The sequence below is a fragment of the Magallana gigas genome, chromosome 3 (assembly GCF_963853765.1).
Source record: "Magallana gigas chromosome 3, xbMagGiga1.1, whole genome shotgun sequence".
In the NCBI taxonomy this organism is placed as follows: domain Eukaryota; kingdom Metazoa; phylum Mollusca; class Bivalvia; order Ostreida; family Ostreidae; genus Magallana; species Magallana gigas.
The window spans coordinates 54,554,919-54,582,166 of NC_088855.1; the positions used below are offsets into that span (position 1 = coordinate 54,554,919).

The 27,248-nt window shown below is 35.3% G+C and overlaps 4 protein-coding genes across 6 annotated transcripts; 2 read left to right on the forward strand and 2 right to left on the reverse strand.

Moving 5' to 3' along the window:
• Window positions 1-1,151: 1,151 nt before the first annotated feature.
• LOC105332023 (RUS family member 1) lies at window positions 1,152-9,221 on the reverse strand. The gene is made up of 13 exons (XM_066080406.1): window positions 9,002-9,221; window positions 8,662-8,739; window positions 8,440-8,554; window positions 8,294-8,339; window positions 8,045-8,077; window positions 7,820-7,925; window positions 7,588-7,689; window positions 7,415-7,485; window positions 7,038-7,222; window positions 6,682-6,739; window positions 6,162-6,235; window positions 3,290-3,399; window positions 1,152-2,824 (listed from the first exon to the last, which is right to left on the reverse strand). Exons 1-13 carry the CDS (start codon window positions 9,122-9,124, stop codon window positions 2,606-2,608), a joined length of 1,320 nt encoding a protein of 439 aa, XP_065936478.1. The 5' UTR covers window positions 9,125-9,221; the 3' UTR covers window positions 1,152-2,605.
• An 82-nt stretch (window positions 9,222-9,303) lies between these two features.
• Window positions 9,304-12,003, forward strand: LOC105332018 (coiled-coil domain-containing protein 152). Its single transcript, XM_034480444.2, has 2 exons — window positions 9,304-9,437; window positions 11,068-12,003. The coding sequence occupies exons 1-2, from the start codon at window positions 9,357-9,359 to the stop codon at window positions 11,902-11,904; spliced, it is 918 nt and encodes a 305-aa protein (XP_034336335.2). The 5' UTR covers window positions 9,304-9,356; the 3' UTR covers window positions 11,905-12,003.
• Window positions 11,955-16,494, reverse strand: LOC105332019 (collagen alpha-1(XIV) chain). 3 transcript variants are annotated; one of them, XM_011434436.4, is made up of 5 exons: window positions 16,387-16,494; window positions 13,851-13,913; window positions 13,117-13,719; window positions 12,932-12,976; window positions 11,955-12,711 (listed from the first exon to the last, which is right to left on the reverse strand). In XM_011434436.4, the coding sequence occupies exons 2-5, from the start codon at window positions 13,903-13,905 to the stop codon at window positions 12,344-12,346; spliced, it is 1,071 nt and encodes a 356-aa protein (XP_011432738.3). In that variant the 5' UTR covers window positions 13,906-13,913; window positions 16,387-16,494; the 3' UTR covers window positions 11,955-12,343. The 3 variants fall into 3 exon arrangements, with proteins under 3 accessions (XP_011432738.3, XP_034336333.2, XP_065936479.1); XM_034480442.2 differs by lacking the exon at window positions 16,387-16,494 and adding an exon at window positions 15,028-15,055; XM_066080407.1 differs by lacking the exon at window positions 16,387-16,494 and adding an exon at window positions 14,066-14,093.
• Window positions 16,495-19,647: 3,153 nt separating this feature from the next.
• Window positions 19,648-27,201, forward strand: LOC105332063 (sulfotransferase 1B1). Its single transcript, XM_034480445.2, has 5 exons — window positions 19,648-20,154; window positions 20,805-21,125; window positions 23,549-23,652; window positions 24,169-24,340; window positions 26,437-27,201. Exons 1-5 carry the CDS (start codon window positions 19,977-19,979, stop codon window positions 26,556-26,558), a joined length of 897 nt encoding a protein of 298 aa, XP_034336336.2. The 5' UTR covers window positions 19,648-19,976; the 3' UTR covers window positions 26,559-27,201.
• Window positions 27,202-27,248: the final 47 nt, after the last annotated feature.

Sequence of the window (27,248 nt, forward strand, 5' to 3'; positions counted from 1 at the left end):
CATTTTAATGTAATTTAACATCGCATTCTTTTTATTTTCGCTGAGGTCAGTAGTATTTAGAGATGAATATAAAAAATTAACACAATTGTCCAGATGGACAGAGCATAATGACTGTGTTACTATTTATTCTTAGACAGTTTATTATTTGTACATATCATTTTAATCATCTCATCATGTATGTTGTCCTCTGTTTTATTTTTGTGATTTTTTTTACAAGTACAATTGTACAAACTAGAATCAATAAGCCAGTATTTTGAAAACTTTTGTTTAATGACAGAATTTCAAACAAACCAGTTTATTAGGCAAAGTGTGCATAAAAAATGCGAATTCAGGTGCAGTTTAGATCAATTTGCTTGTTAAACACGGTGCATGTTTTACAATGTATACAATAGCCTATCAAAGTTCCAAGTTTTATTCTGCTTAGATGTCCAGCATCCAAACTATTCATGTACCTATGAGTGCAATTCATTTTATCTGTCCTCCTTGAATTATGTAAACATCAGCCATTGCGTTATTATTAAGGTTAGCACTAATGTAATTAACTTTTATTCAATTTTACATTGATTTATTCCTGAAATGTATTTTTTTTTAATTTTGTTGATACACAGGTGAAATTACATGTGTATTTGATATGTCCTTTACAAAATACACACATTCAAGTTAAACTTTGCTTTTGTGTAATGCAAGGCACATACTTACCTTAAATACTGATTCCTGCGAACAAGTGGACCTAGGCGCAAAATTTTTACTTATGTGCCGTGTGTTTAAAATTATGCAGAAAATGAGATAGTTTGTAGAATATATACATGGGTCACTTAATGACTGGTTTTTGTGAGACAGCAATGCAATGCTTCTTTCCTGATAGACCTTATTTATGTGTGTCGTGATTCATCAACATTGTTCCCATCATGCAATACCAGACTTGTCAGAGTATGAATGAAAATTTACCTCCATGTTGTGGTATGCGTGTGTGTGTGAGAGAGAGAGAGAGAGAGAGAGATTTTAATTATAGCTGCTTTTTCTCTGGACAGATAAAAAAAATATAAGAGTGATGTGTAGTCTAAAGCTGTGATAAAATCATATTAGAAGTCTGAATGAGTATAACTGTATATGGAATAAATGGTCAGTCATACCTCATCTTTTTCAAAAAATTTTAAAAGTTAACTCTTTAAATGGCAACCATTTAAATCAAAAAATTTCATGGGATTTACAGATTCTAAAACTGATTCTTTGGCATAGTTAGATGATTTTTGTCATTGTTTTTGGATAACACGGGGCATTACTTTAACCCAAATCCTAAAAATTTTGTCAGTGTAGTAGTTTGGAACACCTTTGATTCTAAGCCCTAAATGTAGTGTGTCAAGTATTAATTACGTGTTTGGTGTGAGATTATGTGGTGTGTCATATTGTGAGAGAAATCCGAGGTGATAAAATAAATATACAGCTTTAAAACAAAAGAAATCTTTTAACTTTTAGACTAAGTATCTCTCTGACTCTAGAATATTTTTCACAAAAAATGATTTTTTGCAAGTTTATTGCTTCAGAATAATACCTACCACAGTACAGAACAAGAGTATATAATATCCTTCTATGTTATTTCAATGAATGTTTATTCCCTGTTGGTCAGCATAATCCCACAATTCTAATGAGTATGCTTATGAGCCAATTTTTATCAGACCTGGCATTATGTTTATCTGGGTATGCATGGACTCTTTCCATCTTAAAACTGACGGTTCTGTTAATAAACAATTAAAAACTAAATTGCCGGACAGATTTCAGATAATTTCTAAAAATAACTATGATTTCCACTTACCCCAGTTATTGTTTAAAATTTCATTTTGTTTTAGACGAAGAGCATTCGTTTAAAATTCACCCTCAAATATCAATATTTTAAAAATATTTAAAAATTATGTTTTTATTACTTGTGATTCTTTGTTGATAAATTATGAAAATCTTTTAGAAAAGTAAATACAATGTATGCTGTTCTTGTATATGACTTCAGCATTTTTAAAATACTGCGACAAGAAAAACTCAAGTCAGGTACCTGAATTTAGGCCTAACATACATATGATAGAACTGTATATTGCCACTATTGTGTTGGAATTTATAAAGATCATTAATTTAATCTGCATTAGTATCAGTACTTCTCTTTGTATGATAATTACATTGCATCCTTCACACAAAGACAAGACTCCATGCAGGGAAATATCTAACATAGAGATATAGCCATGAAAGTGGGGGGATTCTCAGACATATAGAAAATATTATCTCAAAACATTTTGCTATTGTGAGAACATGACTGTAAGGTGTGTTTTTTTTTCTATATTGACCATTGTTGATTCTCTTTATTTCTATGTGCAATATGCCATGTGTATATAAAGTGATGAAAATTAAAAAAAAAAAATCTGTTTGACATTTATTTGTTGTTACATGTACATAAATGTACAGGAATTGACATGGTCATTTCTCCTTAGCTAAAGGCACCATGCCAGCCTTAACTAAATCACAACAATGTAATACATGTATTCCAATTTTACAGGATTTTTATGTTGCAGAGTTTAAGACTGATGGATCACAACTAAGCACTATAATGACTTCTGACATCTCACACGTCTTTTTTGTCGAGTGTCCCAGCACTGTCCCACTCAGCCCTCCACTCATCTGGGCCCAGAAGGAGGGGCTCACAGAGCCAGCCCTTTTCAGTTAGGCCCCGCTGGAATTTCTCCAAATGTACAGCTGCATAGTTATAAGATGCAGCAGTGGCACTAAGGGTATCACCTTCATTCAGAGCTGACCTTATATTCCCAAGATCTTCTGATTTCGCCTAGAAAAGAATAGCAGTGAACTAAATATTTTTCACATTCCTCCATTTGAAGGAAAGATTTTGTGGGAAAGATAAAATCACACCTTGCAGTGTGATAGAACATAGCAACGGACAGCTTTAATACATGCACATGTTTTGCCAAATTGTACAGACTGCTGGAAATTTATAAGCCTACTCAGTTTGTTTTTTTCTGGTTTTTAAGCATTCGAATAAGTTAATTTGACAATGTAAGTGTAATAAACCTATTTTGTTTCATTGTAAACAATTCTGCACCCACAAAAAAATCTGTTCCATAAACGATATTCAATAATTACATAGGTGGCGCATCTTATACTTGCAAATCTGATTCAAATCTGTTGCAATTTGGATTAATTTGCTTCTTTTATTAATGGATTATATTGGGATAAAAAAGTAAAATCAAACAAAAGAAAGTCTTGAAGCAACAGTAATTGTTGGGTGTTATACCGTAGGTTTGTACAGATTATCATAGACATAGTCTATGACCTCTGCTTGGAAACAGCTCGTTAAATGATCCATGGTAGTGCTGAGGGGGGATAGGATTATGGAGACACAGCCTAAAATGTAAAATACATGTTAAACTGGTGGACAACACAGACGAACATACTAATGAACACGAAGAAGATTATTTTAAATGTAAAACAAGAATAGAATTCCTGGGTCCCCCGCCGGTCAAGCAGTATACCAGTATCGAGTCTATCGACCAAGGCTGATTTTCGAACTTGACCAAGGTATTAGTGGTATAAACATTTGGTATAAATTTAATGAAAATTCGTCAAAATTTGTAGGCATGAGAGTGCTTACAAGGACAATTTTTTGATAAAACGGAGTCATTATTGTGGTCAAAGTCCCATAACTCCAACAAAAAGTATCGACCAATGCTGATTTTCGAACTTGACCAAGGTATTAGTGGTATAAACATTTGATATAAATTTAATGAAAATCCGTCAAAGTTTGTAGGCATGAGAGCGCTTACAAGGACAATTTTTTGATAAAACGGAATCATTATTGTGGTCAAAGTCCCATAACTCCAACAAAAAGTATCGACCAATGCTGATTTTCGAACTTGACCAAGGTATTAGTGGTATAAACATTTGGAATAAATTTAATGAAAATCCGTCAAAATTTGTAGGCATGAGAGCGCTTACAAGGTCAATTTTTTGAAAAAACGGAGTCATTATTGTGGTCAAAGTCCCATAACTCCAACAAAAAGTATCGACCAATGCTGATTTTCAAACTCGACCAAGGTATTAGTGGTATAAACATTTGGTATAAAGGACTAAGTGCGGTTTTATGCAATTTTTGCCCCCCAAAATCAAAGTTTTAGAAAGAGCTTTAAAATAAGGTGAAAGATAGTTAAAATCATATTGGAAATAAAGGTGTAAAAGGTTATCACCACAGTGACGTCATAATGTAGAAATGACGTCATGAATATTGCATTATTTTGATAAATTGATGTTTTGTAGCAAAATATGGGTGTTTTCCAATGGTTTTTCGACTGGGAAACATCGAGCGCAGGCTTGCTCAAGTACCATTTTTTAGTATAATATGTATAACTATCTGAAGAAAAACATATAATAAAATAGCACTTGAGCAGACCTGCGCTCTATACTTCCGAATGCAAAATATAGAGCAAAAATGAGAATATCTTCATTTGTTTGCAAATTTGCGGGAATTAGGTCATTTAAGTGACGTCATAGATAAACAGCGAGTGAGCAATGATGACTAAAATCAAGATTAAAGTTATAGGCATCCTCTTTACAATTATTTGTGAAGATTTCATTTTCATACGATACTATTTAAAAATTGGTTGAAATCGGGGGCAGATATTTGACCATACCGCACATTGTCCTTTAATGAAAATCCGTCAAAATTTGTAGGCATGAGAGCGCTTACAAGGTCAATTTTTTTATAAAACGGAGTCATTATTGTGGTCAAAGTCCCATAACTCCAACAAAAAGTATCGACCAATGCTGATTTTCGAACTTGACCAAGGTATTAGTGGTATAAACATTTGGTATAAATTTAATGAAAATCCGTCAAAATTTGTAGGCATGAGAGCGCTTACAAAAAAGTGTGACGGACGGACGGACACACGGACAGATGCCCGGCATTTCTATGTCCCCGCACCGCGTTGCGGCGGGGGACAATTATTTACGAGGGTTGTTCCGAAATTATTGAGACTTTTACTCTTATTTCCTTCGGGAAAAAGATAAATCCTTGAAATTTCACCAAAATGTACACCAGGATAGAGTTGATCAATGTAAAAAATTTAGTGTCCATAGCATGATTAGATCATTCCTGGTAAGCTGACCAAATTGCCATCGCCCAGTGACCCGGCGCAACCGCAAACTTACAGCAACGTTATTTTGACGCTTCTTATTGATCCTACGTTTTAAAAACCTAACAAACAAAGGGAAATTAGAATTAATTCTTCATTTCTCATCTTTTGCTTACATTTCAAGATGTCAACATTCGCATATTCCCTCCATTCTTGATTTTTGTGGGAAAAAATCGGGTCATTTCTAACTGAAAGTCAAATTACTGTGAAATGTCTCCTACAGTGATTCTGTGTCCATATTTCAGAACTGTTTACAACAGTTAGTGTGTAAAAAGTACTTGATATTTAGTCACTTTGTCTGAATTCTAGCTAAACAATTAGTGAAAAAGGCGATAAACTGAAGTTCTTTATCCCTTGCCATCTTATAGTTTTTGTTAAAGCAACTGGGTGGCATTAAAAGGTCTTTTTCCGAAATTTTCATCAATTTGATGTACATTCGCTGCGCCGCCTTGACGTCAAATTTCTATATACTGTCGTTTTCAAAATCCTATTGCTTGGTAAATATATCTGTACCATATCCGTATTTCAACTCAAACACTCGTGAAACTTGATCAAAAGTTAGTCACAATAAATAGCAAAATGAACATATATAATCTGATTTATTTTAGTATAAGCTGTAAGTTTGAGGACACTTAGATTGACGATGTTTTAGTTTTCTTATTCTCCGAGTTTATGCTTGCGCCGGGTACCCCGACCACCGATTAGTTTATCTACCGTTGTATACAAAGTATTAAACATTTTGTAAATATTTCTTTCTTTAATTATTTGTTAAGGTTTCTTCAATGTTCATGCCAATTTTCACCATAATTCGTCACTTAAAAATGGAAATATCCATGTTGTCTCAATAATTTCCGAACAACCCTCGTAAATTGGCAGAAGACATGCACTGGACAATATATACTGGTAAACAACAGCTGTATATATAGATCATAGAAGTTACGTTCACCTACTTTGGAAATATTTTATAATGAAACAAACCTGTTTGTAGATTTATATCTAGTAAATAGTTACTATCTTTATATAGTGCAATTGATTCTTCTAAAACACTGGCTCTGAAATGCAGAAAATATTGCCAAGATCAAAAAGTAAAAGAACAACTGAAAATTAAGTTTTTACAGAAATACAGTTACTGAACATTCTATCCATGAATTTCTGACATCTATGATCATTGATGCATAGACTTAGAGTTGTATTTCCCTTTCATAATGAGTTGTCTCAAGAGATCAGGAAATAACTTATACATATAAAACACCATATTCTGCTCTTGGTGTTCTTTTAACTCCTGTGACATATCTCTATAATATTCAAAGCTATTCCAAAAGAACAGGACTGAACTTATGAACTGAAAAAAACACCTGTACCTCTTTGTCAAGGTTCCCAAAATAAACAATATATTCCTGTTTATTTTGTTTAAATTGTATATAAAATTCCTTGAAAGAACTGTTGCAGTGTGCAGGGATTCCAAGTAATTGATGTATGTACATGTACATTAACTTACCTAGAGAACACTTTGCCTATAGAGGTTCCTAAATGAACATTAAGTTTTCTCCTTGTTTCTGAAAGAAATTTATAAAAAGGTCAAAGATACATCATTGAGCATCACCACAACCCCACCCCATCACCACAACCCCACCCCATCCCGATACATACTGCACTTACACCACAACCCCACCCCATCTCGATTCATACCGCACTTACTCCACAACCCCACCCCATCCCGATTCATACTGCACTTACTCCACAACCCCACCCCATCCCGATTCATACTGCACTTACTCCACAACCCCACCCCATCCCGATTCATACTGCATTTACTCCACAACCCCACCCCATCCCGATTCATACTGCACTTACTCCACAAAACTGGTTCCTTATAGTTGACTTCCTGAAGGGAGAGCACTTCTCCAGTCTGGAGGTAATGGTGGACCAGGATGTGGAGCCTGGCCTGATTAAGGGTCTCCATGACGACACTGGTCACGGCAGAGTAGTTGGCAAACAGGTGCAGCAGTGTGAAGAGTAAAAACAAACTCCAGATCAGCCTAAAGGAAACAATCATTTTACCAATACTTGAACAAATTAAGCACTTTTTATCAAATCCATTCATTATTCCCGCAAATTTGGGAATAAACTCTATATAGAACTGACAGTTACAGAAAATGTCACTGTCTATCAAGTTCAATGTAAAGTAGATGTTGTTTGTTCCCAATTTGAAGCAACAAAGACTCACTTACACATCTTTTCCTGTTACAAGAGGAACCAATGTTAAGCTACAGACCAGAGCAGCCAGATTCACTAAGGTTTCCTAGATTAAAGAATCATTACTAGACACTAGTTCATATAACAATGTGTGAGTTATAATACAGAGGCATTGTGATTTACAGATGATACCAATGAAAAAACATACCTGGCTACCATCTTTAGCCGACACGTCGGCCATGTTATTCCTGCGAGCCTGGTGCTGTGTTAGTGCTGCTCTTGTTGCACCCCCTGCAACACCCACAATGGACTGTAAATATGGTCAACCACACATCAATCAAAGCAGAGAAATCATCCCAGAAAATTTGAAATGGTTTGTGCAGAACCTCTTATAATACTTGATCATAAAAAGTTAAAATGAAAATTGTATTATACTGTACTTTACAAACTCCTGCCGTGCAGACAATAGGGGTGAAATAGGCTTTGAAATATGGTGCTAAAATCTCCATGAAAATGGCCATATCATTCAGAATATCTGCAAATAATCTAAAAATAAATCAATATTAAGATTTGTTCTAAAAGATAGAGTAATGAATACTATGTATCAAGTATTTTATTTTTACAATCTTAAAAGCTTATAAAAAAAAATATTAAATGTATAATACCTCCATCTTTTGGCATCACAGTCCAAATTGGTTCTAAGGAAAAGCAGTGTAACCATTAAACACTAAGCAGGCACATTATTTAAGATTAAAATCCATTCAGTTATGAAAGAGAAAACCTTTCATTTAAATTGTACTAAACTAATTGTTTAGTCAGCAAAAACTATTAAATCTTTAGATATAAATATTATATACCGGTATATGATAAAAGCATAAACTGTGATGTTAAATCAGACAGGAGTTAGCCCTTACCCTTGTATCCAAGCGAACAATATTCTACCTATCATCCCAGTCCCATCTGCAAAAATGAATTATGAATCTACCTTTCAGGATAATATATTCAATGACAAAACCAGTGATATTTAACAGTCATTAACAGAGAGAAAGAGAGAGAGAACCTTTTAAGATCCATGTCAACGTTGCAGCCATGACAGTGGCACTCTCATCTCCAACACCGACTCCCTTCAGCAAGGCCTGGGCTGCCAGTGTGCCAGTTATACTGCTGGCAAAAGCCTTAGTAAAGAAATATCTTAGCATAGCACATTGATTATTTTTCCTGACTATTGCTACGATAAATATGCTGGAAGGCATTACTATTTAATATTCACTATTCAGTGTACCTGGATGGTATCCCATATTTGATACTGGAGATAATCAGAACTAACACTCTCTGGGTATCCTTGTGGTAAAAAGACTACCTATAGTGAAAAAAAACCTCAAACATCATTTCATTTTTCAAACATTGATATAGTGTAAAATGTACATGTTAAGTTCATGTTGTTGTCTTGTTTACATCTGTAATCTGCCTAATGAATTTATATGCAAGTTCCAGTAATTTTTCACCTTCATTAACTTGTGTTTAAGTCAAATAAGACATTTGCATTTGTTCACTGCATTGATGCGCAAGAACCCCCACCCCCAATCTTACTACAACTCATAAGTCGAGGAAATTCAAACTACCGTAAAGAACTGAGAGAGTGAGGTCCACTTCGGAGAAAGATCAACTGTCTTCAATTTGTCTTTTTCTGTCTTCACATATTTCTTAAGGACGTTAGTAGAACCATAAACTTCCTTGCAGACCATTGCATACAAGCTGACATAACCTTTATTCTTCGCTTTTTAAAAAGTTTACCCTCTTCCAGTTTCTTTGCCACGTTTGTTTACTGAAACAGACTATAATAGGTTAAGTCGTACAGCAAATATTCGAGATTCACAGATATACGTGTACAAATTCTATTGAATAGTGCATACCTAACCGGAATAATAAAACGTTTAAAACTTTTTTTTAACTTTGACGGTATTTTATAATGTAACTATGTTTAAAAATAGAGCAATTCTTTTTTTTGCAAAGCGTCTAAATAACTTCGATTATTTTCGTCTGCATTTTTTCCTTCAGGTAAGGGTTGTATGTTGTTCTTGATAGCATTCATAGAAAACGTCATGATATAGGCCCTACATACATTATATATGTTATATAGGTTTTTTTTCATAGATACCAAACTCACGAAAATGTTATTGACAATCTCCTTAGGTGGGGATTCCGGGGGGGGGGGGGGTCGATCATTCTTCCCTTCCCTACCCCCTAACGTTACCTTCCTCACCACCATTATCCACCCGTAAAAGATGCGGTATATTTAAACTTTGATAAAAGTCTGTTCTTACTTTCCGTCACTTTCTAACGATTTTCTATATAGTCTAAATAAAAATGGTTGTCCCAAGTTGTACCCGAGTGATGATGTTGCAAAAATTCCCCTCATTTTATTTAACATATATTTTTTTTCAACAAAATTTATCATCTTGGCAATTCCATGTCGTTTGCAACTCAAAAATCCCCGTAGACTTTTTACATTTTAAACTTTTGGAAAGAAATTATAAGTTCCTTTGTAGAACTTGTTTATCAAACCTTGTAAGATAAATAAAGTTCATTTTCATTTTCACATTTTGCCCGTGTTCAATTTCAAACAAACGTAATAGAGAAGGGATTTTGTTTGTTTTAATAGATTGGACACAAAATATTAAAAAACTAAACAAAAAGTTATTTTTAAAACTTTATAAAAATTTGTAACTTGGGACAGACTACTGGTATTTGTTCAGTTATTGGCTAGGACCATTTTGGCACACCAAGAGTTCGGATATTAAAAGCATTTTGCTTCGATCAGTCGCAAGCCACCAATAAAGAAATGTAAATTTTTACACAAACATCAAAGCATGTGTGGTAGAAAAGACCGGTAAATTTAAAGATTATTAGGCCTATACCTTATTATAATATTTCTGTACAAGCATTATCTGATTGGTTCTAGACAATCATATGTCACTCAGGGCAATTCAACTTCGTACTAGTCCCCTGGTATCATGATATGTTTAAGGTCTTCCGTTTTAACGGAACACCTTATAAATAATGATTGTAATATCATTATCATGTTTTATCCGACCCCTTCGGAAGCCACATGCCTTTTCATGTCATTCGTATGAAAAATCCCGAGGATGAGCAAACGATTTAATCAAACGAAAAATTAACTAAACTTTTATCCTATTATTTCTACATTTTTTAATCCTTATATATCGGAAAACTAATAATTCGAATTACTGAAAAATGATTTTCCTGGGGGGAGGATAAATCTTCATATCTTCTTCACCATCATGCAATCAATGTATATTATTTTTTATCTGTTGATTTACTTGTTAAACTGTACATGGTAGGGAAAATGCCGTAAACATTTAAAACTAGAATATTACTGCATAGAATTTGGAATTAGAATTCCAATACAATTTTGATTCAATATCAGATAGGATAACGAGACAGAAAAAATCCTTAATTGTTTTTTCAGTATGGTATTGTTAAGATCTTTCTATTTTTTTTGCTTAAGTCTCTTTGGTATTGCGATATCAATGTTTCGGGTATTGATACTCAAATACTCATATATTCAATCGCCTTTTTGTTACTATTACGGCTGTTGATGTTGATTTTATTTCTTTTTCAAAGCACTTCGATTTTTTTTTACTTTGAAAGATTCTTAATTCTTTAGAAAATGGAAGCAAATATTGAACAAACTGCCACCACGTCGGATAACCTCGAACTATCAGCATGCGAAGGTTTTGTAGACCACGCCGATTTACAGAAGTTTTCCTCAGGATTCGAAAAGTGGTACAGCTCTTCCTTGTCGCTGATGAAAACAAACATAGACCTTGCAGATGAACTGGACGTTCAGAGAACAGCTAACAAAAACTTGAATGATAAATTAACCAGTTTATCGACAGAGAACCAGCGAATTCAGGATGCATTGAACAACCTCTACTGCAAGATGCACATTTACTGCGACAGTGAAAAAGAAGTTGAGGACCTAAGAGATCAGATTGAAACAGTAAACAAGAATTATTTACAAATTCAAGAACAAATGAAGAGACTGGAAGAAAGTCACGTCCAGAAAGAAGAAATGCTTCGTCAAGACGTAAACATTCAAAAGGAGTTGTTACAAAAGGAGTTTTGTGAGAAAATGGAAGAAAAAACGGCATATTATGAGGAAATTATCCAAAAGAAAAACCAAGAGCTGAAAGAACTTGACGCTTTGTTGAAGAAACAAGATATAGATCATAAAGCGGAAATGACAAGTCAGTCAATGGAATGGGAGGAAAAATTATCTAAGCTCAAACAAAAACTAGAGCAAAAGCAGACGAAAATGAGTAGTTCTAATAACCAGGAAATCTTCCGAATGAAGTTCTTAAATCTGAAACAGGAGTACGATGTCGAAATGAAGAAACTACAGCAGGTTATTCAGACACTGGAGGAGAGACTAAGATCGCGCTCTACCGAAAACACAGCAGTCCTCTCTGGAAGACCAAGTCTCAAGAAGAGGAAGCTGTGACGTCATCGATAGACCACGGCAGTCATTCAATCATTTAAGAACACTAAAAATGAGGGTTTATATGTAGTTTTATTACAAAAAGACAACAACATATATAATTTATAACAACGGCACAAAATAACAAGCTATAGGCGTATCACGTAGAAATATAAAACATGTATATATAAAACACAAGAATCGAGAGGACTCCATGAAATGACACTGATTAGTCCTTTTTCTTTACATTAAAAAATTTAAATTCCATTATGCTTGAATAGTATCTTTTGAAAATAAACTGTTATGTGTTGAAAATATACTTGGAACTTCTGAAGGCAGTGATTTACATATTAAGTATGTTCATAGAGCTAAATCTTGACACTGCAGTAGATGGGCACTGGGAACGAGTTTGAGTTGTATTAGACCTTTCCACATCATCGTGGAAAATGTGAGACATTCTTGTTTACTGCAAACGACATTGCACGTTTTGTCTGTCGTCGCAGAGTTTGGTTCTCTCATTGAAATAAAGATTAGGAGGGCATTCTTGAACGTAAGGAATTCCGTTAAAGCAGTTCATAAATCTGTTGCAGGATTCCGGATGTGGGAAAAGTCCGTTGGGTTCCGGGCACGTCATCCTTGAGTAGCACGTGACAGCGTCCTTATAGTTACAGGTACGAATGAAGTTGTCAAACAACATGTTGGAGGGACACCTCTCTCTCCTGGCGACGCTCAGGTCGCACTTGTAGTAGTAGGCACAGTTGTAGGGGTCCTGGAAGATCTCGCTCATGGAGGGGCAGATGATGGGAGGGTTGGGACTGGGCCTCCAGAACTCTACAAAGACACGGTTTATAGAATAATACAGGTTTCTCATTATGCAGTCTTATATAAATAAAAACAATTCGGCCTTACACAGGTTGGGTGGTCAATAATAAAGGTGAAATTCAACAAATACTCCTCTGTTCAAATAGAAAAATACTATAAAGTGACTATGAACCCCAAACTCTTTATAAAGATCTTGAAAACTTTAAAAAGACAACATATGGAAGCTTACTTGGAAAACAGTTGATGGAAGAGGCATTAATCACAGGGTCCATATCTGTAGAAAGACAAGGGAAAATCATTTAAAATCACAAAGAACGACGACAGAGATGAAAATCACGAGGATTTAGAAGAAGTCATTGAAAAACCTAATCTGCCATTATTTAGAGAAGAAGACAATACATGGGAAAGACTTACGAGTACATATGCTGCTGCCGAGATACGGGAGTACGCTAGGCAAACCTTCCTGGAAGTTACCCATACTGAACAGTTTGCATTCATCTGTGGCAAGTCTGGCAAACTCCGGACCAATGGGGCTTCTTCCCACTGCATACATGGTTACGCCGTCCATTCTGAGGTCATCGGAAGCCCTGACTACGTCATCAAAGGCCTCAATGGGCTGTGCTCCCCAGGTGAATATAACTCCTATTTTCTTAACACCTCGGCGTGGTCTCTCCATGGGGTATCCACTGGGATTCTGGAACATAGCTCGCATGAGGTTCAATGCTCTCGCAACATTTGGCGGAGATCCTAGAATGTTCATATAGTTTTCTCTTTGAGTAAGAAGAGTCGCTCTTGTGTTGGTCTCGGCCTGATCTTTGAAGGGCTGTGGATGACTCAGAATGGTAGGTTCGTTCCCGTACAACACAAATCCCACGTTGACGTTATTCTCGTCCAACACAAAATAGTCCACAAGCATGTGAAGAAAGGTCTCAAAGGGGAAAAACTCCTCTCCGGGTATATTCACTGAACCAGGAACGGCAATAATAATGTCAGCTTTTCCCGCGCAATCGCCTTGAACTGAAATAATTAAGTTACACTTTTCACTTATTATTATAACAAATATAAAAAACTTAAGAAATCGATTTCTATTTATTATTTAAAAAGAATGAGCCGACAGGAATATCCTTAAATACATGTAATATAATAACCTTGTGTACACAGAATCGGTAGTACAACCACAGTCAGCACAATGGAGAACGCCATCCTCTCTCCTGAAAGTAAAAATGTCAAATGCATGTAAGACATTTCTTTTGGCTGTATGAATCAATTTGACCTTCTGTAAAAGAATGATTTAAAATAATTGCGGACATGTGTAATTAATCTAAATATAGGGGACTGAAGGAACACAGCATTGGGCAACGACCTGGTGAAGCCATAAAAAGGTCATGAAGGTGTCCACTCTGCCAAGGAGGCGGCAACTAGCACACGTCTTGTTGCGCCGAAAATATATATGAATATATGCAGCGCGTAGCCTGCTGATTTATCGATGATCAAGCAACTGCAAGCATATTTGCACATAAACGCACAGTAAAAATGTAACTAGGACAATATAATGACCTAGATTATATTTGTATTATGCTTTATGCAACAGCAAAAAGCATAACCATGCAAATAATATTGCATGCTTTATGAGCAACTTAAACGAAATTATTGTTTTAACGATATTCTAGATCTTGTCAAGTAATTATAGTTCGGATACCAAAACAGATGAAATACGTGTAATAATCCAACACTTTTACACCACTCGAGATTTAAAAAATTGAAAATAAGTTGAAAAGCAAAAAACCCCAAAAGATTTAGTTCATGGACTTTTGTTTTTGCAATGTCCCTCACCAGACATGTAGTCAATACTCGGTGAAGTGTCGTGGATCTCTCCAGTAAATAAACAATGTACGAAGACGATTTGAGCGTTATTTTAGAGTAATAAAATGGCAGTGATTTTGTGGTAACTGTCTCCCAAACTCCGAAGATGTCGCCCAGCTGTTGTGGGAGGACAAAGTCGTGATTTGATCCCGGAGTCGATCACGAAACGCCGACGATACTGTGAGAAAAGAATTGGACCCTAAATACTGCAGACGTGAATCACGATGCAAATTAGTCTGGATTATATGTATATTTAGAAAGTGGCTGGTTCTGAAAGTTATTTGAACTCAACACGACTTCTAGTTTGCGTCAAAGTTTGATGTAAGAATTTACAATGCAGCGCCATTTTATAAACTGAACGTCAAATGATACCGTCATCATACGTGAACGTTAGGCAGTCGCAATACAAATTAATATACATAATAATATTCCACGTTTCTTTTCTGTGAACATATCACGTACCTTTAATTTTCATTTTGGTCCGGTCGGTATACTGGATTTGAAAAGCAATACACAATTATATATATACCGCCCCATTAAAGGAAGCTATAGCCTGATAGATACGTAATTTGTACATAAAATCTGCATGTAAAGTTTACAAACTGCGAAGTTGGATCTGAATGTTGCAGGGTTATTTGAAATTTTTGAAGCAGGCTGTGACTTTGCAATGACGATGGCCCGATAGGTACATATCTGTCAACGTGTCTGCCATGTATAGTCAATCATAGAGGAAACAAGGGTGGAGATATCAAGACCGGAGGGGCTACATATTAATGTGTAGAACGTGCACGTGTTAAAAAATAGTTGCGACATCATGAAACAGAGAGAAATGTGCCCACCTCCAAGGTCCCCCATCAATAAATCAAGATCATATCAACAATACAATATTTTGGATTAAGGATTAAGAATTGCAATTTGATTGGACTTTCGTCCATTTGCACAATACTTAAAGAAAGATCAGTTTTGTATTTATATGAATACTGATTATTAATTGTTAATATAATGACCAGAACCATGGCCATACTGATCATACTGGGTCCCCCGAAAGTGAATTATGTCCTTTCCGGGCCAGCTGGAAAAGTAAATACGTTTATTCAAAGAAAACTACTAGGCAGATACGAAGTTTCTGAAATTAAAATGTATGTAATTTTATGAGAAAAAAATTGCAAAATCTTTTTCTTGATTTTTTTTTAAATTAACCATCCACATTAAAATAAAACGCGCTCATGCACATAACTTTAATTTTGAGGGTCGGTTAAGTTTGTTTGTGTTGTTTGTGTTCCCTGCCATTTACTGCTGTCACTGGAAATTGATTCCTCATTTTGAAAAAAAAAAGTTTTTATATTGGTCATTCTGAAGGATAAATGCTTTTAAAAATTGCTAATCATTGCGCATCTCACCAGTAAAAGGTTCATCTACATACTTGACATTCACAATAATTGTACTGGAGATTATGCAATTATGTAAAATCCATTCTTTAACTAGAAATGCACAGTCATCTTTTGAATTTCAATGATAAGAACCTTCAATTTTTTTAAAAATTATTTCCCCCTAATTTAAGTAAATCAATACAATTGTTTTAGAATTAGCAAATTTAGGCGACACTACAATTGAATCTTCTTTGAATAGTTTTAGATTTGCTCTTTTATTTATTAAAAAAAATAAAATATCTTATATTTATATTTTAAGCGCATATGATTATGAAAAAAAACCCAGACAAAATTACAATTTGTATAAAATTTCAGTCAATTTCATCTAAATGATTTTTTAATATAAAAATCTAACACGTACACATAGGGTAAACAAGACAAACAAACTTACCTGTGTATATGAGGTGTGCTACTCCGTGTAGATTTATACAATACCTGTGACTGGGTCTTACCTGCCGTTAAATCCGGCACGTTCCATGCAGCGGTCGTTTACAGACCCCTGTGACGTTTACAGGTAAACTCATCATCACCAAAACAATTCTCAGTGTCAATACTAATGAAGAATTATGTGCGCCGTCCGACGGAAAATGTACACATCATAATAGCGAACGCTTGTTGTGTGTTTCTTTATGATAAATCGCGACAAATTAAATTACAATTAATTTATTAAAATGTTTATTGGTATATCGTCTAGAAATATATGTATTAGGAAAGGATATTTATTAGACTAATTGTCTGATTTTGTTTACGACAGAATAGTACATACAGCAAAAGCAACCTGACTGAACAAACAATTGTTCTGGCAATTAATTAAAGGAAGAAATGTGGTCGAAAAATCCGTATTTGGGGACAGAAATTACGCACATATACCGGTAGTATAACAGGCAAGTCGTCACTCCTGTATTTTAACTTGAGTTAAAAAATTGTAACCGCCTCATATGTTCATGAAATAAATGCAATAGAGGAAACATGCAAACAATTATTTTTAAAAAAGTAGTTGGGTAACAACAACCATCTGTCTGCATTAAATAAAAATAAGAAATTGTTAATCCATGTGATTATAATACTACAAAACGTCGATGTATCTACTTGGATAAATGGTTTATGCAGAGAAAACAGTTCCAGGGACTATGAAGTATTGTATAAAACTGCCTTGCATGCTGTCGCCTTTATGTTATAATTTCTTTTGTCTGTCATTTGATTTTATTTTGACTGTATGCCAACATGGATGTCCCAACTATTATTTCTGAAAGTATTTCATTCTTTCTATTTCGAATTCTGCGATATTTCGAACGTTTTTTCTTGGTCTACCAATCGATTCCAAAATAACTAGGCTCGACTGTACATTTCGAAGCCATATTGCTGATTTTAATACTTTTTGGTTATATTCTGTACAAAGTGATGTGCATGTTCAAACGTTTGTCTTTGAATGTGTGTAGGACTGCATGTATAAAACGATATTACCTGTCAGAGAATCACTAGTATCTACACTAGTGTGCAGTGACAACTCATTCTTCGATCTGCCGGGCGCCATATTTCAATCACCAACTGACGGCTGATATTTTGTACGAGGGCGTCAGGAAGTTTACGACCAATCAACATGTCATACAAAAACTCGCCGCCACAAAAAATGTATTTACACACAAAACAGAAGTAAACAGAATTCATTCTATACAGAGATGTGTAGAGCATAACAAAAGGAGCACGATATACAAAGATGAACCAGGCCACACAGTCTTCTACCAAACCGTCTTCCAATTCCGACACATTAAATGTAATAAAAAAAAATAAAGGAAAGTTCTTTAAAACTATCTTGGATTTAAATACGACGGATCACAATTATTTCTATGATAAAAACTTTGATGGAAACTGGGTTAAAGTTGCTTATGAAAAGTGGAATTCTGACGTTAAAATTTAACGGTGTTTGTTAAACCTAGTATTTATTAAAAATTAATCGGAAAATTTAAAGTAGCCATCGTACGCTCGGAAAACATATCATCCTGCAATAGGCAAATCAATTGTCATTAAATTTAACACGGTATTTTTATTATGGTTCATTTCTCCGTGAATTTAAAATTGAACTCCAAACCTCATAAAAATACCATACATTAAAAAAACAAAACAGAAGAACCCCCCCCCCCCCCTAAACACACAACAAAAATCCAAAACATCAAGAGAGACGATTTGATTCCAAAGTAATGATTTTGGGTACTTACTAGGGTGATTATAAATCGAATCCGTATATGATAATGCTATAATTAAAAGTCAGTTTTAAATCACTTTCGCGATTAAAAGTGGATGCAAAGCGAATCTGGCCTGTCGTCTTCATAATATTTATGAGTATGAATGGTTTTATATCAAATTAACTATGTTAGCTATAGAAAGACCTTCATAGTTCACCTGTATCTGATGTACTTATTCGTTATTAGGTTAACTACATGTAATAATACATAATGGGTTTTTACAGTATTATTTTGGTTTTATTGATTTTACTATTATGCGAAACATTGCCTTTGATTGTCTATTAGAATTAAAATGAGACACCTGTTCTCAAAGTTCTCAAACAGAGATCAGTTACTTCGGTTTCAGAACCCAATTCATTCATACAATCAAAGTACAATGTACCGAAGTAATGGCGGGAGTTGATTTTATCGATGTTATATATTTTAAAATCAACGATATGTTAATTTGCACGACAAGTAGTGTTTATTCTGTATTTGAATTACGCACATATTTATTTTATGAATTCTCGGATTTTCCCGACAAGAATTTTGAGAAAACCCTATATGAACCATATGTTGTGTAATATTTAAAGATAGAATTTAATCAAACAAACTATGTATCAAAAACCAAAAATTTTCTAAAAAAAATTGTTAGGATCCAAGCAATATTGAACTCCAGGCTCGTTTAACCATACGCTCGGCTGTCTCTGTAAATCTCCGACAAGCAAGCGAGAATTTGTCGAAGATTTACGGAGACAGCCGAACGTCTGGTTGAACGTGACTACATTGAACTCTGGCGTAGGAATACATTCGACTACAAAATAAGAAACTGTTCGAGTTATTTAAAATTATTCAAAAACGTACTAATCCGCTTGACGTTACGTTTGAATTTTGACCAGATTAATATCATTTTTAAAAGTAAGAAGGACCAAATTTGTACAGCAAATTACAGAAAATCAAATTACTAGTATAAGGTCTACCCAAGTTATACTCGTATAACCTAGGTTGGAGCAATTTACGCTTATTTATAAAGCGTAAATTGCCCCAACCCAGGTTATACGAGTATAACTTGGGTAGACATTGAGTTCATTTCTTAAATAAGTTTCCTTGAAAAAAAACACAACAATGCTTCAGCATACATTACATCGAATTTATCGGTTATTTTCAATAACTAAGTGTTGTCAGCGGTGATGATTTGTGCATAGGTCCAAACACTGTTTCAGTTCCGGTTTGCCTGAGTAACTGCACAGGAGAGTTTATTAAAATCAACAAAAAACCTTGTAAGCCGCTAAACAACAGCTAGAAAGATTAACAGCAATAGTACATGATCTCTGGGTTTGATCAAAGCAAACAAACCTTTATTGAGCGGGACGGACAGATGAAATCAGTGACGTAAAATAAAGGTGTAAAGTATTTCCAATAATCAATTGCTTCCAGGGGACCAACAGTCGCTATCCTGTAGAGCGTGAGGCCGCATTATTGATGGCGCTAACGCTACAAGAGCTTCATCAAAGACCGGCCTGCTTTTCTCCTTTGTCGAAAGCAAGCATCAGTTAGTCCCTATGGTGAATTAAGTATTATAAATTGGTCGAACCTCTGCAATGCTGCAGATTACTCTATATGTTAAGGAAAATGCTTGTCAAAACGCGCGGTTGTTTCACTTATTGTGGCTGAAAACAATAATCTCTGTAAAAAGTTTTTAGTCTTGAACTCGTACGGTCGTAGGAAGTATATATATTGTTGATGCCCGGTTAACAAAATGCCCGTGGTGAGGATAAGTGATGATGCTGGGGACACTATGACGTTACTGGACATCAATGAGCGGTTCTTCCCCGTGCTGAGGACCCCCGGATACGACCAGGAGACAGAGATTCGGGGAATGGAGTCCTGGGAGGCCAGGTGTAACGATGTCCTCGTGTGTGCCTACCCCAAATCAGGTACGACCAACTTTAAAACGTAAGATAAATCATTAAAATCGAAGGAGACGATAAGCTGGCTATTCTTTATTCCGCTTAGTTATGGCTCAACTCTATGGGATATGTATACTTTACTATTAATTACTTCGTAATTATAGTATAGAAAGTATGGAAATTCTTAACATAACTTGTCGTACATACTTAGTAAGAACCAAAAAGGTATCTCGTCTAGGTAATCGTTTGAGTTTGCATAATCAATACGTCAATAGAAATTCAGTTCCATTATCGTAAAGACAAATGGTATTATTCCAGCTTTGTGAGTGCTGTCACTATGAGAGTATTTTTACCTAGATGAAAAATGCGTCTGTCCGGTATCACACATAAAAATTATGGCGAAATACGGAAACAGAGACAACCATAAAAACGCGTAATTCCTTCGAGTTGAGTAACCACATTTATTATGACCTGACTTTTTGGCCGCCTAGGTTCTCTGCACAATGGTGCTATTATATAAGAAAATATAACGGAGATATGCAGATTGTATACGGTATATCATCAAGTGCTTAAGAAAAATACTGTACCTGGAAATTTTAATTAAGGGGTTTAATATAACACTCAAAATAAACATCTTATTATACTGTCTAAATTAGAGTCTAAATTTTCATTAATAGGAACCCACTGGGTTTGGGAAATCGTCAACATGTTAATAAACCAGAAAGCTACTCGAATACCATCAATGAAAGAATCGGCCATGTTAGAGGGCAGTTCCAGAAATATCATGCAGAGTATGTCGTCACCCCGAATACTGAACACGCACCTGCTGTTTTGTGATATACCCAGAGATTTTGTAGAGAAAAAATGCAAGATTATATACATTCTTCGCAATCCCAAAGATGTCGCTGTTTCCTTTTACAATCACCACGTACGACTTCTTGACTACGAGTATTCCGGAACTTGGCGGTCTTACCTGCCTCGCTTCCTGTCGGGGAGAGGTGAGTGAATGTGTGAGGATCACACCTGATTGTGGTCTCAGGTAGTGGTTGACCGCCTCTTTCCTTACATCACGGGGAACTTGTTTTGCTTCCGTAATACTAAGAGTAACTCGGATTTATGACATATTGCAAGGGAAATTGAAAAACAAATATCCAGTTCTCAACACATCATTAATTTGGGACAGTCTTGCATCGTTCGTTTTGGTCTTTATAAATATATCTTGATCAATATTTAAAACAGCATGATGTTAACTTGAGGTGAAACCATATAACGTCAAAAGGAAGTATGAATTCCTGGAATATCAGTGTTTTCCTCCATTTGATTAGCTCCTTTGTCTTGATGGCTGGTTGCAATATCTTTTCATGAATGTCAACATGTTTGTGCTAATATACAAACTATTTATCGTGGTTTTTCACCATTGTTTTCTCTTGCTCCCTTGCAGAGTGAATGGTTTAATTAAGCCCATGAAGCTTGTTATGTTCATGCCGCACTGTCTAGGGCGAATTCTAAAGGTGGTCGATATTATTAGGGCCCTCTGAGACGCCCTATAGTAATCAGTCTGTCCGTCTGTCTGTCCGTCTGAGATTGCTTGACCGGAGCATATATTTTCTCTCCTTAACCCGCAAGGGTGTCAATTGACCTTAAACCATGTCTTTAGTTCTAAGGTTAGGGTTATAGCAGAGTAAAAATAGGGGTAAAAATCCTTGTCCGGGGCATATCTTCTCTCCCCTTTGTCCAATCTGGCTCATACCGGTACTTCACTCACAGAGTGTCAATAGTCAAAAGGTATGCAGTGACCTTGAATGAAGTTTGTAGGCCAAGGGTCAGGGTATATCGGACCACGCAAAATTCCTTTTTTAGAGCTTAATAACTTTCAACTTAGCACTATTTGGCTCATACTTCACATAATAAGAGCTTTTGAGTAAAGGGTGTGTAGTGACCTTGAATCAATTTTAAGGTAAAAAAGGAGGTAAGAGCAAAATTATATGAAAAGTCCTTGTCTGGAGCATATCTTCTCTCCCTTTGCTCCTATCTAGCTCATACTTCACCCACATGGTGTCTTTGATTTGATCAGAGTACGCAGTGACCTTGAATGATGTTTGTAGGTCAAGTGACAAGGTCATATCGTATCACACAAAAGTCTTTTTTTCAAAAGAGCATATATACACTCTCCACTTAGCCCTATTTTGCTAATATTTTACATAAACAGAGTTTTTGGTTAATGCCGTGCAGTTACCTTGAATCAAGTCAATGTGAAGGTCATAGCGGATTTCTTTACAATCAGTTTTAGACCGAAGATTATTTCCCATTTCCTTAATCTTCCTCCAATTGAAAAAAATGTCTGTATGTGAGGGGTAATGATATTGAATTAGAGGTTTTATGCCAGCTGGAAAGTTTCTAAGTTGTCGGTCAAGGTCAGAGCAAAGTTCTTTTCATCCTTTTGTCCATTACTTAAGCAGGGCCCTTTGACATGGTCACCATCTCAATGTTGTCTAGTTTCCGATGGCATTGGCGAATGCAAGACCAAGGAATATCTTTTACGTGTACACTTCATAAATCCTACTGTTATTTTTTGCAATTTTTTTAAATAGTTAAAACTGATAATATATTGAGATATTTCGTTTATTTTACATGATAAGGGGGTTATCTTCGTTAGCTTGTAGTTTGGTTTGAACACAAACTTATATTGGCTTTGCTTCAATTGACCTATGATTTTGTTTTGGAGTGATCTGTAGTGCTGCTACTATCTGACTTTTCATTTTGGGTTCGACCTTGAATTAACCTATAATACTCCACGACCATTGCCCTTGGTTTATCTACCATTTTACTTTCCATCCATATTGTTAATGATCACAATGAAACATCGTTTTTGTTTCCCGTACAGGCAATGTGTTTTAGGGGACGATCTTCATGTGAGTTCAAATTGCAAGCTCAGTATGGATCTGCCTGTTTTTCTTTACAGTAATTATTATAATAAATATTCATGAATATTGCTTCAACTTTTATTTCATTTCTACTACATGTATATTTAATGTATTATTTGATAATTTACTAGATCTAATATACTTAACGGTATCTGTTGAAAATAGCTCTTGATTTGACCAAGTCTTTTACTTAAACAGCTCTACATGTATTTCCCATATGTTTCAGTGTCCAATGGATCAGGGTTTGACTACGTTTTGACTACTCTACTATTCATGTTTCAGTTACAGTCGACTGTTGATCCTGTTTGGCCATGTATTACAGTTGACTGTATATCCTGACTGGCTATGTTTTACGTTTAAATTTGACTGTTGATCCTGATTGGCTATGTTTTACAGTTGACTGTATATCCTGATTGGTTATGTTTTACAGTTGACTGTAGATCCTGATTGGATGTTTTAAAGTTTACTATCGATCCTGATTGGCTATATTTTTACAGTTGACTATGGCTCCTGGTTTGACAACGTACTCCATTGGCACGAAGCCACAAAGTCTCTTCCCAATGGCTCGATCCACGTCATGACATACGAGAACTTACACACGGTACAGAATTATGTTCTTGATGGGTTGCAGCAATAAATAATTTAATTGTTTTAGTGGAATTCACCTCAAATATTGATTAACATTTCATTTATATTATAACACCAACATCATCTCGTATTCCGAGTTTAACTATTCGAAGTATATATATTTTATTGTATCCCTTTAATATAAAAAGAAGGAATATTCTCTATTTTTTCGAAATTTAGTTATACACATGTTTATATAGATTATTTAATTGCGCGAAAATACTATATTTGGTTGTAACCTGAACAAGAAAAGACCGATCGCGCTATATTGGGTGGTGGGGGTAAAAGAAAAACAGATTCAACTTTGAATTAAGATTTTAATAATTACTAAGGTCGGCATCCGTTTGCCTCCCTCTTTGGAGGTAGATACATTTTGTGACTTTCCTCTTTAGTTCTCTACAAAAATCACTACAATCTAGCATTAATCATTACGTTGTTATATACCCTACATATTACATAAAACTTCTGTGAATCATGTTTTCCTTTGCAGTCCACTGAGGAAGAAATCAAACGCTTGGCAGAGTTTCTTGGGGTCGGTTGTAACAACAAACTTTCGCGTGAAATTTGTGAGATGTGTTCGTTTTCGGTCATGAAGCAAGACAAAGATCCGCTAGAGGACGCCTCGGAGTGGAAACATGGAGAACCAGGGATGTATAGGAAAGGTAAGGAGGCGTCCGTAGGTAAATTAACAGGAGGGGAAGAGGTGTAATAAATGTTATTGTTATACTTTCATGTTAAATACTGAAATCTGATTGGTTTAGACGCAGTTCATAATCTGTTCTATTACCCTCAGCGTTAGCAACGCACTTAGCAACGGGTAACATTATTCGCGTCGGTTAACAATGGTTTTCTCGGGGTGTCAATTTCAACTGTTACCCTCCCAAACAGGCACTATTTATTTTATTATATTGAATGTCTTATTTAATAATATTCTCGTTGAGTTCTTGCTTGGATAGACCCTCGAATTCCTCGCTTCCTCTTTTTTCAATCAGAAAGGTGCGGAATAGATTGACAGACTTCTTAATACAGTAAAACTCGTTTAGTACGAACTCGGATATAGCGAATTCTCGGATATAGCGAAGTCTTTTTGAGTCCCCGGTAAAATTCTTCACAAATCTTTGCAAATGTTTACGGATATAACGAATTCGGATATAACGAATTTACGGATATAGCGAACTGATTTTGAGTCCTGTAGAGGTGAATTATAACGAAATTTGAAACTTTTATAACGAATTTCTTTACAGTTTAAAAATGTTTGCACTACCCTTTAACATAATAGTTTGAAAGATCTATTTTCATAAAAAAATTTCGTCTGACAATCCAATTATAAAAGGTATCAAAGTAATGTATTTTTATTCTAAGCCTCAAATAGCAAAAATTATAGTCTGGTATATACATGTATATAGTGAATTTGCTATAGTTATTATTAAGAATTCGTTATACGGATATAACGAATTACGGATATAACGAAGTAAATCCATCGGTCCCCATGACTTCGCTATAACCGAGTTTTACTGTAGTACGTTAAGTACTAACAGAGTCTTTCTCATCCAACAATTTATCTATTTGGGACTCTTCCACATTTGCGAACATGTTTTTCCGTCGTTTGTTTTTCTTAAATCAATCATACTCGGGCGCACGCTTTAATAAACTCTTTATTTGTTCGCATTACTTCAAACGCATAACTGACTCCTTTAGGAATGACGTGAATTCTCCGGCGAACCGTACGCGCATAATTTACACGCATGTAACATTTTTTTGTTACCCGTTGCCAAGTGCGTTGCTAACGCTGAGGGTGATAGAAGGGTTTATCAACTGCGTCTAAGCCAATCAGATTTCAGTATTTAACATGAAAGTATAATAATAAAAATTGTTACATGCGCGAAAATTATGCGCGTACAGTTTGCTGTAGAATTCACGTTATTCCTATGTAAAAGCAGTTAAGTTTTCTTTAAAATTAAGACATTCAGTATAACAAAATAAATAGTGCATGCTTGGTAGGATAACAGTTGAAATTGACACCCCATTGTCGCTTCGCGTCGGTTGACAATGGTTTTCTCGGGGTATCAATTTCAACTGTTACCCTCCCAAACAGGCACTATTTATATACAGGTAATGCATGGTATAGCGATAGGAGATAAAGTGATCGATAAATAGGAAAGGTAAGAAGTACGTAATTTTTTTTATAGTTAACCGGGACAGGGCGAATATAAAAAGTGAAGGAACCTTCTTCAGGGTGTATAAAAAGGTGAGAAAAGGTGTATAAGTTTGTAACAATAGGTACATGTAGATCGATGTATAGGTAGGGCCTTTCCAAATGAGTACATGTAAGAAAAATCGCCAGGAATTTGGGTTTTTTCGTCAACGATTCTTATATATTTAATGAAAGAATCGTTGACGAATAGTGACTAGTAATTTTGGAGGCATCAGGTACTAGTTGTCTGGTAAAACAGATCTTCTATGTCACGGTGTACGCTAATAACCTATTAAAAACCTCTTGATGGTATGTTGGTACTCTTATCCTGGCACTGTAGGTTTTTTGTGTTGTTTTCTATTTCTTCTCTTGATATCTACCTTTGCCATGGCCATGCTGTTTTTTTATTGGATGCAGACAGAAATAGCTCCATGATAAATCAAAACCGCTACATTTGACCTTGGCTTGACCTTGTCACGTCTCGATCAGTCTGACCCGTTCCGTTGTCAACCTGTTATCGATTTGCTGCCACAAATTATCAGATTGAACTTTTTTATGTTGTAGGACAGGTGGGGGATTGGAGAAACTGGTTCACGGTGGCACAGAACGAGATGTTCACAGCCGTGTATGAACAGAAAATGGCGGACTCGGACATTACACTGGAGTACGGACACGACAAAGTCTAGAGCTTATCTTGGCCATTTCTAGACAAAAACGACCTCAATAATAATAAGCGGTTAAATAAGAAATCACTTTCAAACAGAGAAACAACCGTCAAAAATTATGCAGATTTTTTTTTTACTTGAGACGTCAGGATTTTTTTTTTTAAATTCAAGGGAAAAATTCTCAGCTAAAATTGACGAAATAATTTGCACCGATGAAAAGTAATCAAAACATGAATAACAATACGATATAACGCAGTTGAATGAATTGTACATTTACATTTATTTAAATTCTTGTAAAATTTTGCCAACCGTCAGAGGTCAGGGGATAGATTCTTCACACAAATATTAGTTTTTAACATCTTTACTCAAAGAATTTACTAAAGACAGATAGATATCATCCCACTGAAAAAATACAGATTTGCAAGATTTTACAAGACAAAAAAAAAACGATGAGCACCTTGATCACACCGTGGAGTAATTCTGCCAAAGTAGAGCACGTCAATGTTGATGTATTTTGTCTTACAAATATGTTTTATGCATTAAAAAGTGGATAAGATGCAACATCATGATAACACCTCTAAACCAGACACCAAAAATGTTGTTCTCACTATCATTAATTTGCAAATTAAATGGAATTGATCAAATTTCCATTTCCATGTTCGTTTGTTTTTTCTGATAAAGAGAGGGGTGAAGTGATCAGTGTATTAATTG